The 9,929-nt window shown below is 41.3% G+C and overlaps 1 protein-coding gene across 1 annotated transcript; it reads right to left on the reverse strand.

Moving 5' to 3' along the window:
- Nucleotides 1-176: 176 nt before the first annotated feature.
- PSMA1 (proteasome 20S subunit alpha 1) lies at nt 177-9,169 on the reverse strand. Its single transcript, XM_085063197.1, has 10 exons — nt 9,041-9,169; nt 8,011-8,055; nt 5,345-5,446; nt 4,745-4,848; nt 3,889-3,977; nt 3,573-3,643; nt 2,591-2,720; nt 1,850-1,929; nt 1,016-1,120; nt 177-522 (listed from the first exon to the last, which is right to left on the reverse strand). The coding sequence occupies exons 1-10, from the start codon at nt 9,041-9,043 to the stop codon at nt 466-468; spliced, it is 786 nt and encodes a 261-aa protein (XP_084919323.1). The 5' UTR covers nt 9,044-9,169; the 3' UTR covers nt 177-465.
- Nucleotides 9,170-9,929: the final 760 nt, after the last annotated feature.

The following is a 9,929-nucleotide window of genomic DNA, read 5'->3' on the forward strand; positions in this document are numbered from 1 at the left end:
TTTGGAGTTTGATGGGCATTTTAAGGCCCTCTCAGTACAACAGTTTCCAAGAGCACCACATTTCTGTACAGTAAGCAAACACTCTGACAACTGGTCAAACACACAATGGCACATATGACGCAAGTATTTGGGAATAGCTGTTTTTTCACACTAGAAAAACCAAACTCACAGCAGAGTCCAAGAAAGTGATTTATTTCCACTTGTCCTTATGAGTTAAAGACAGTATCTTTTCTTTAAAAAACAGTATCATGTACTATTTAGAAAATGATTACACCTTTGTCCAAGCAGTTACACCCAGTTACGACCTCCTGTCTATCTTTAAAGGATAGGTGGGTTGGTTTCTTTCTTTTAGAGCAATCCTCAGAATGTAGCATCAGAAAACGTATATAGGTGAGGATAAAGTTACCAGCAAATGGATAAATGTTCCTGGATAATTATACATTAACAGAGGAACTCATCCACCAACTAGTGCTCCATTGGCTCCTCTGCCTTTTCCACGGTTTCTTCAACAGGCGCGACCACCTTAAGGAGAGGGAGAAGACATTTTAGGAAGGCAGAAGATTTGACCAACATTTGACAAATCAGCTTTATTTCCATTTGAGCATCATGAGTGGTAAATGCAGCTCATGTCAGCCAACAGCTCACAAATTACTGTTATTCAAATTATGCATGAGCAGGACACAGTTGCTAATTAGGAGACTATGGAGGCATCTTGCAAAGGGCATAAGAAACATATGCAGCCACTTCTGTTCCAAAACAGTGAGAACTTGTACTTGATCAGAGATGAGGAATGAAGATGACATTGGAACTGGCATAAATTCAGCATAAACTGATTTAATAAGCATCTGAGTTACCAGTTAAGATTATACAGCGTTCATATAGTAACTTCTTATTATAAAAGCCACGTTTTTAAACTCTACTACAGTAGCAGACTTAAATTTATTTTAAACATAATACGTCGTATCTTATTATTGTCTTTCAACTAAGCCTATTTATACATATCTGAACCACTCACCTTTCTCTGTGGTCTCTCCTCAAGACCTTCTAGGAATGGTGCTACGTCATCATCATCATAGATGGTAAACTCCATGTCTTTGCCCACAATTCCAATTGAAACATTCTGTCAAGCAAAGTGTTGAAAGCAGTGAGAAGCATTATCCTGCAATTAACTGGCTTTACAGCTTTCACTTAAAAAAGCTGTTTCAAAATCTTCTAGGTAAAGCCATTCAAGAGTTTCAATTTCTTTCACTTTATTTTCTTTTTAATAACACACACAATTTCTCAAAACCCCCCATTTTAAACTCATTTTGCATTTTCAGTATTTTAAGAGTTCTAGAAAATATGGTGAGCTAAGAATAAAAAAACATGGAAAACAGTAGCCCAGCCACAACCAGAACACTAACCAGTGGATATCCTCAGAATTTTCTTCTTCAACAGTTCCTCAATTCATTGTCAAAAGTTTGTGCAGCTTTCTGATGCTGGATACTCTATAAACTGTTGGTGTATTACCTACACTCACCTCCCATGTGGGTGGTAACTGTGCTTACAATGCAAAGCTGCAATTCTATAACTGCATATAATGCATCTTGAACACTGACCAAAGCTTAAAACAGAATGATGCCACCAGGGAAACAATGTCTTATTTAGTGAAAGCACCACTTTTGTTAAGAAACTTAAATCTAAGATGATCAGGGAACAGTAGATAAACTGGTGACATGAAATGAAGACGGTATTATCTACCAGTATTCAGCTACCAAGCTTCAGAGCCAGCCACACTTCACAAGAATTTTGTCCCAGTCATTTCAAGTAACAATGGCTGTAAAGTTCCTTAAGGAAACCTATTCCTTACCTTGGTGGTCAGATCCTGTTCAGCAGGAAGAGTCTCCCTCAGGGCTCGCAGTCCATGTTTAACTAGCTCATTTAGATTACCTTAAAATGGAATCAGAAAGACATTTACAAACTAAATGGTATTATCTCTAGACACTCATTCCCCTTCTTCCTAAGCCTAGTGGACAACTACAAAATCAGCTTGGTTAATTTGACTCCCAGAGCTCCTCTCCTTTCTGGTACTGAGCAGAGTTGGTTATAAAAGTTTTCCTTGAGAAACCTGACTTCCCCCATATTTGAGGTCAAGTGCTTCTGGTTTTGACATGTGCTTTGCCTTCAGTGATACTCAAGTTGTTTTTTACCCCAAGCAGGTATTCAATAGTTTCCTCATCATTATTTCATGCAAAAATTCACCACTTTAAATGCACTAAATAAATACTTGCCCTGACATACTATCCCTGCTCTGCTATGGAAACAATTACACTTCCCCTGGGTTAAAAAGGGCAGAGGCTTTTTATGCTTTTCACAGCTTTTCTGAGCACAGCTTCTCTTCCCATTAGATGTAATACACATCCACATGTTAAGACTTGAAAATATCAAATATATTCTCTACAACTTTGTCTTCATGCAGATTTCCAGTTATGCCAAATTTGGCTCACAAAATTTATCTTTGCATCACTAAATGAAAAAGAATGTAGTGGCAGCAGGAAATAAACTGCAGAATTGATGAATACCACTGAGTAGAGAGGATTTCATTACTCACAGTCAGTGAACTCAGTCATGTGCCTCTCCAAGTAAGTTCGTGCTGACTGTGAACGAGCACCAATGGACATTGCTTTGCAGTCAAAATAGTTTGCAGAGGGACAAGTCTGGAAGATATGAGGACCCATATCCTACAAAGAGAGGAAAAAAAACCCCACAGAATGTAAAACAAATGTATCAATTCATACAAACTCTGCTGCCAGAACATGACATTTTCTAAAAGAGTTTTGCTTCATGGTACATCACATCTACAGGTATTCACAGAAATATATTTTATATATATTTACATTGCTGATCATATCACTGTTCTTATGCAATCCCTTCAAAACTATTGCTTAAAAAAACCACAACAATAATTAAAAAAACCCCCACCAATTCTTTTTTACACTTTGTTCATTTGCAACTTTTAAACAGAGAGGATGGCTGGCACAAATTAGTGCTTCTTTCTCTGTTCTACAAATTGCACTGTGCTTATGTATGCTCCCTACTTCATGGCTTGCAGCAGCTATTTTATATAAATTCTGTCTTATCTACACAAAAGTAAAAACTTGCAGTAGACTAAACCATGCCATCCAAAATTTCAGGCAAGATCATCATTTCTTCCAACCATCCTCACGTCAACAATCTTGAGAGCAGAGATTCTGCATGTGCTGCATTAACCAAAATATTGTTGCTAAACAAGTAAGAGAGAGGCCAGTATTTAAAATAATAGTTTGTAAGCATCCAAAAATCAATAGCAAATATTTACATAAACAAATCTCATTTTTACATCTTAAAATACTTAATAAGTGTAGGTAGGATTAGCTATTAATTAACACTTCTGAGTTATACTTTAGGGTAAAATAAAGAAAATTATTTCCTTATTCAGAGAATTGTGATGAGTCTGACTCTTCCGTCATTCCCTCTCAACATTTATTTGCTGCATAAAGTTTCCCTAAGCACATTTCCTTGCAGATCAGTAGCAGCCAGAGCAGCTTACTCACATCATAGCCTGCGATGAGCAGTCCTACTCCATAGGGCCTTCTGCCGTAACGCTGAGTTGGAATCTGGGTTTCTTAAAAAAGCTAAGGAAACAATCTCAAAATTGCATGATAATTACCCAAGATATTTCCTAAACCAAGCAGAGAAGCACCAAAATGCATCACTGTGAGATCTTCTCTCACAAGCAATGTGAACAAAGAAAAATTGTTCAATACACATTTTCAACTTAATATGACTTTTAAGCTGTGACAGATGAAAATCATTTTATGAAAGAGTAAAAAGCTATAAAAGTATAACAAGTGCATAAAAAAAGGATACTGCTTCCAATTAGTGACACTAGGCGAGAAACTGGAAGAGGTCTATCGAATACAAATCTAGAATCCAAACACTCTTGACGCATGAAATTGCTGGGAAGCAAAAATATTTAAAAAATTTTAAAAAATCAAACCAGTGCATAGATCAAAGACACAATGAGGCTTTGTCTCAAGGCTTGTCTGTTAAGGTAAGCATTTTTGTTTCAGCTCTGCTCATTGAGAAAAAGGGTCAAAGGCTTGATATGATTTCATTTCAGCATGACCTATTATTGTTATTGAGAAAGTTGACCACAGGTTTGATAAAGTACAAGTGTATCTCATCCACACAAACACAAAGAAGGTTAAAGTTCACATAGGCAACAGATGGATCATCTGGAAAAATGGTAAGGTTAAATTGTAACATTTCTTTGTAACACTGAAGCAATTACGAGTCATTTCAGAAACTCTTCCTACCCCTTCTGATCAAATTTGCTAAAAGCAAGCCCCCCTGGAGCCCACACAAACAGCACTGTATGTGTTTAATAACTTCTTCAAATGTGTGTACACAGAAGCAGCTGCCAGAGGGAAAGAAATTATGGAGTTTCTCAGACTGCTTGGAAACCCTATCACACCGAGGAAACCAGACAGGACTGTTTTACTTGTAACAAAACCAAAGAGCAAAATTTTGGGCCAAACAAATGAGATTTCTGCCAACTAGTTAAAAACCTGCCAGAATTTCATGCTGAGGTCTTTGGCATAATACAACAAAGCAGCAACTCAAGACTAATCCTTAGCCAAGCAGAAAATGTCATTTGCAATAGTCTGAATGAACTTTCCCTCATTATTGCAGCACTGTGTATGTCAACAACCAGGATACTCACCACAAGAGTCTTGCATCGGCAGTAAGTCCAGCAATTGAGATACCAATATGGTTGTCAACGTACAGGATTTTTTTCTGATGAGCTGCCAGCTCAGACTGTGCTCTCTGTGCATAAAAGGAGAAAGCTATGTGGCAAACTGAACAGTCTGCCAAGCACTGTGGAGAAATCTGCTAACATTTATAGCAAGAACTGAATATGTTCATGAAACAATTAAAAAAAATTAAATTTATAAACTTGCAGCAGAAGACAAGAAAAACCTAATTCCACTCTCAGAACCAAAGAAAGAACAAACACTCACACAAGCTTTGGGGAAAAAAAAGGAATAAATTTACTGCTTAATAACAAATGAAAAGCAAAAAAAAAAAAAAAAAAGGAGGAACACATCTTTTAAAGGAAAAAAATCTTCCACTCGTTTTCTTCACCATTTTGTGAAGATCTGCTTTGCACAGGTACTGGAAATATTTCAGTACTCAAGCAAAGGGAATCTGCAATTGCATTTACATTTCATGTAGAAGTACAGACTGGACAAAACTAATTTGCCAAACCAAAACTTTTCTATGAACCTTATTGTCCCCATTGAGACCACAGTTTAGAAGTTACCTTGAGAGCCACCAGGACAGCGTGTGTTTTCGACTTCAGCCCCACCGTAGCTGAGCCTTGTTTCACAGCTTCCATGGCATATTCTATTTGATGGATTCGGCCCTGCAAAACCAAGTCAAAGGTCATCAATCATTCTCAAGTTAAGCCTCTGAATCAGTTTCCAGTGGGTTTGCATTTTCAGACCTTTGATTCCCCACCCCAACAGGGACACCTACTGTGTAACAGGGTAAACCAGTAGAACTCTTCAGTTATCTTATGTTTGTTATCACCATTAACCCAAAAAAATCTGGCCATCTCTGAGCCACCCACTACTGCACACAAAGGAACAGCAAAACTAAAAAGAAAGGCTGAATCCTCTTGACATGATAAGAATCACAAGACTTTTGTCACTGTCTTCAGAGGAATCAATGTTTGACCCAACATGATTCAAAGACAGAACTTCCAGCTGAAGTTGGACACTGAACTTTTAATCGGGTTTGCTGAAGAAATGAGTCTTATGCAATTGTCATGTCTCACCAGCCATTCCCCAATAACTTCTGAACAAGTTATTGGCCAACTGCAGTCAAGTCTGAAAGAGGAGTAGAGGTCTCAAAGAAAATGAATCCCTACAAGTTCTGCAGAGGCAGCCAGGAGCTTTAATGTCCATTTAACGGAACCACTGAGGGTTTTCCATTTTTCAGCATTCCAGGCCATGTCAGACAGCCAGCAGAGGCACTGCTACCCTACAAGCATGGACACTGTGGAGCTGCATCCCACCAGCTGGGAAGGAGTGGAATGTAGTAGCTGGAAGAGTGAAATGTGCTGGGGATGATCTACAGGAAATCACCTTTTCATAGGTTGTTGGGTTTTTCAGCATAAGGTTCTTTATTTAAGACTGTGGCTAGCACAGGTTTTCCCATGAGAAGTTTTCTTGTGTTTTGTAAATAAAGATAAAGTTTGGATGTTTTTGGAACAGTGTCCCAGAACTTGGGCAGTGCAGGCCTGGCCAATCAGGCCTGGGGGAAGGCTTCTGACTGACCAATCTGGGTGACTTTTGAGAACTCTATATATGTGATGAAATCAAAGCAATAAAGGTCATTCCTTCTTGCCACTGAGAACCGATGCATTCATTACTCTGCTAGCTGCTCAACAGCGACATAAGACTACTTGGAGGACCCTAATGTCCCATTTTATCCATTGTTATAACTGGAATTTCAGTAACATAGGATATTTCCTGCCCAAGAGCAGTGACCTGTCCAACGGGCATTTATTGACCGTCAGGAATGGCATGCAAGACTGTAAGAATGTGAAACCAGTTCTAGTTTTTAATCTCCTATTTCATTTTCTTTACTACCATATTTGAAAACATCTCCCAATAAAGTATGATTATTCTTTGCTTCTGTATTAACAGCGACAAGAATTCATCATTGTCTCACCTATAAGAATGTATGAAGTAGCAACTGCAGCACCACAGAAATTTTACATGTCTTTTTTTAAGAAAAAACCCAACACTATTATTATTTTCAAGGGAATTTTTGAAAAACATAGAAGTTTGTGCAGTTGATCATTTTGCAATACCTACTAAAAGTCTCAAGAGAATGTCATAGTTTTGAAACTAATTTTTAAAGTAACAGATAAAATAAAAAAAAATTAAAGTCTCTGATACAGAACCTTCCAGAGAAACACAATCATTAAGAAGGATGAAAACAGTGCAAAAGCATCTACACCTATCATGGTACTGACCAGAAGAAAAAGGAAATATTCAAGAGTGTCTTCATACAGAATGGAAAGAACACTCTCTGTTGCAATGTATAGAAAATGTATCTCACATACAATAGTAGTACCTGATGAAGGCTTTCAGTAGCAATCCCACAAATTAATGATACATTAGCTTTACACTAGTACAATTTGTTACTTGCATGTTAAATAAATCTCTAGTTTTGCTGAATACATGAATGAGCCATTTTCCAGGGTACTCCATAAGCATTCCATCTTAAAACGTCTACACTTGAGAGCAGAAGCAGTATTAAACACCTGAACTGACACTGGCTTTTTTGTGCACAAACAGGTGCTGTTCTATCACACTTGAAGACGTGCCATATTCTCATTCAAGCACTAACTCTTAATAATGTGACTTTTTTATGAACAACTTGAATAGCGTTTAATGAAAAAAAAATAAACGTATTCCCAACTATAACTAAATCATTCCTTTCCAATGTTATCTAGCAGACAGAAGAGAGAAAGACCTAGCACTGGCCTAACATTGGAGAGATTAAAACTGTTTAAATGCTTTTTGTACCTTACTTACCAACTCATTACAGGTCTGTAAATGGATCACAGAACCATGGCATAGTTTGGGGTGGAAGGGACCTTTACAGATCATCTAGTCCAACCTCCCAAAGATGACAGCATCTCTTTTGTACCTCACAGGTACATTCAGCAAGCAACTGTCTTAAGTACTTGGTGACAAGGCCCAGGTAAGCACCACTCAGGTGGTATAACCACAAGACAGGGATTTGCTGAGGGCTTTCTAGACACCTACAGCCTACAAAGGGAGAGGGGAGCAGCCTGCAGGAAGCTTCAGGCACCTGAACACAACCTGTGTGGCTGTAATACCACTGCTGTGAGGTGGAGAAAACCCAAAAAGCAAGTTGAAAGCCCAGGGAGCAAGTGTATAAAGGTTTTACCTGCGGGCTCCAAACTGTGACATCATTGTCATACTGGTTGCGAAACTGGAATGAATAAAATAAAACTCATTAGTATCCTTAATAAGCGAACAGAATGAGTGTTCCCAAAGGAACTCCTGTTTTTTTTCCACAGAATCCCAGCACTACAGAATCACAGAATCAATAAGGCTGGAAAAGATCTCTGACGTATCAAGTCCAACCTGTGACTGAACACCACCGTGTCAAGCAGACCATGGCACTGAGTGCCAGGTCCAGTTTTTCCTTATACACATCCAGGGATGGTGATTCCAACACCTTTCTGGGCAGCTCACTCCAACCATAACCCTTTCTGTGATAAAGCTCTTACTTTTGTTAAATTCCTTTTGTCAAATTGTTAGGGTTGGCAGGGATCTCTGGATATCATCCAGCCCAACCCTGCTGCAAGGCAGGGTCACCTAGAAAAGGTGACACAGGAACACTCAGGTGGGGTTTGAATGTCTGCAGAGAGGGAAACTCCATGACCTCCCTGGGCAGCTGTTCCAGTGCTCTGCCACCCTCAGTGTGAAGTTATTCCTCATGTTGAGGTGAAACTTCTTGTGTTTACGGCCATTGCTCCTCGTCCTGTCCCTGGGCACCACTGAGAAGGATCTGGCACCATCCTCTTAGCCCTGCTTTGAGATATATTTAAGTGCATGGATGAGATCCTCTCAGCCTTCTCTCCTACAGACTGAACAGGCCCAGCTCCCTCAGTCTCCTCGTAAGAGAGATGCTCCAGATCCCTGGAGAGATATCTATATGCATCCTCACAGCGCCTCGCAAGTACTCGCACCAGGACAGAAGCAGGGCCCCTCTCCGCTCCCGTTTGTTTTCACGCCGGCAGCGAGGCCCAGTCCCGCCGCGGCCCCGCGTGGCCCGGGAACTGCTTACTCACGGGCCCGCTCCCTCCCTCCCGCTCGCCCTCCCGCCTCCCCCGTGCTGGCTGCGCGGCCGGGCAGGCTGGCGGCGGTCCCCAGCCCCGGGCCGTGTCCCTCCCCACGCCGGCGCCCCTCACCATCCTGCAGCTTCCCGGCGGCGGCGGCGGCTCGGGGCGGCGCGGGGCAGCGATCGCTGCGGGCTGGGAGCGGGCAGGCAGCGCCAGTCGCGCCCCGGCTCATCGATGGGCCGCGCGTGCGCGCTGGCTCTGAGGGGGCGGCCGGGCGGCTCGGCAGAGCCGGCTCAGTTACCTAAGCGTTTTGTTGTTTTTGAGCTTTCTGGTGGACGAAACAGTTTGTCTGATCGGAAATCACTTCCTTTCCTCACCATTTTTTGTGTGGGAACAGGATACATAAAGGTTTCATTAAGCTGAAGGGCTTTATGAGGGCTTTCCAAGTTCCGCAGCGCTCCGTGTGAATATCGCCGCAGCCTCCCCTATAATGCCATTCCCCAAAAACTTCCTGCAGCAATCAGGGACTCCCTAAAGCTCCCTTCACTCCTCCTACAGCAACAGAGCAGCACACAGACATTTCCTCTCGCTTTGGGAGAGCCGCGTTAGTCTTGACGGAGCTCTAAACCAGCCAAGCCTCCCCACTGCTCTGTATTTGTACGGCGAGCAATGTGAGCGGCCGCGATTTTAGTGGTGAAAAAGGCAGGGCTGGAAAACTTCACCGAGAATGTTGGCAATAGCTGCATAAATGGAGAACTTCTGGGAGCTGTATGAACTAGTGTCGGTTTATTAAACAACAGCTGAAGTGTTTTCCCGAGTAGCCTTTCCCCCTTCATTGCGTGGATAGAACAAAATACAGTCAAAGCCAACCTCACCAGCTGTCCAGCTATTAAAAATTTATTCCAAAGCGAGCGGGCTGGGCTCCCGTATCAGCGGGAAGAGTGGCATGGGATTGAGCTCCAGCTGCTCCTGAATTCCCAGGGCAGCAGCACAAGAGGATGCCGGAGGCAGGGATAAT

This window comes from Lichenostomus cassidix, chromosome 5, assembly GCF_008360975.1.
Source record: "Lichenostomus cassidix isolate B80296 chromosome 5, HeHo_3.0, whole genome shotgun sequence".
Classification (NCBI taxonomy): Eukaryota; Metazoa; Chordata; class Aves; order Passeriformes; family Meliphagidae; genus Lichenostomus; species Lichenostomus cassidix.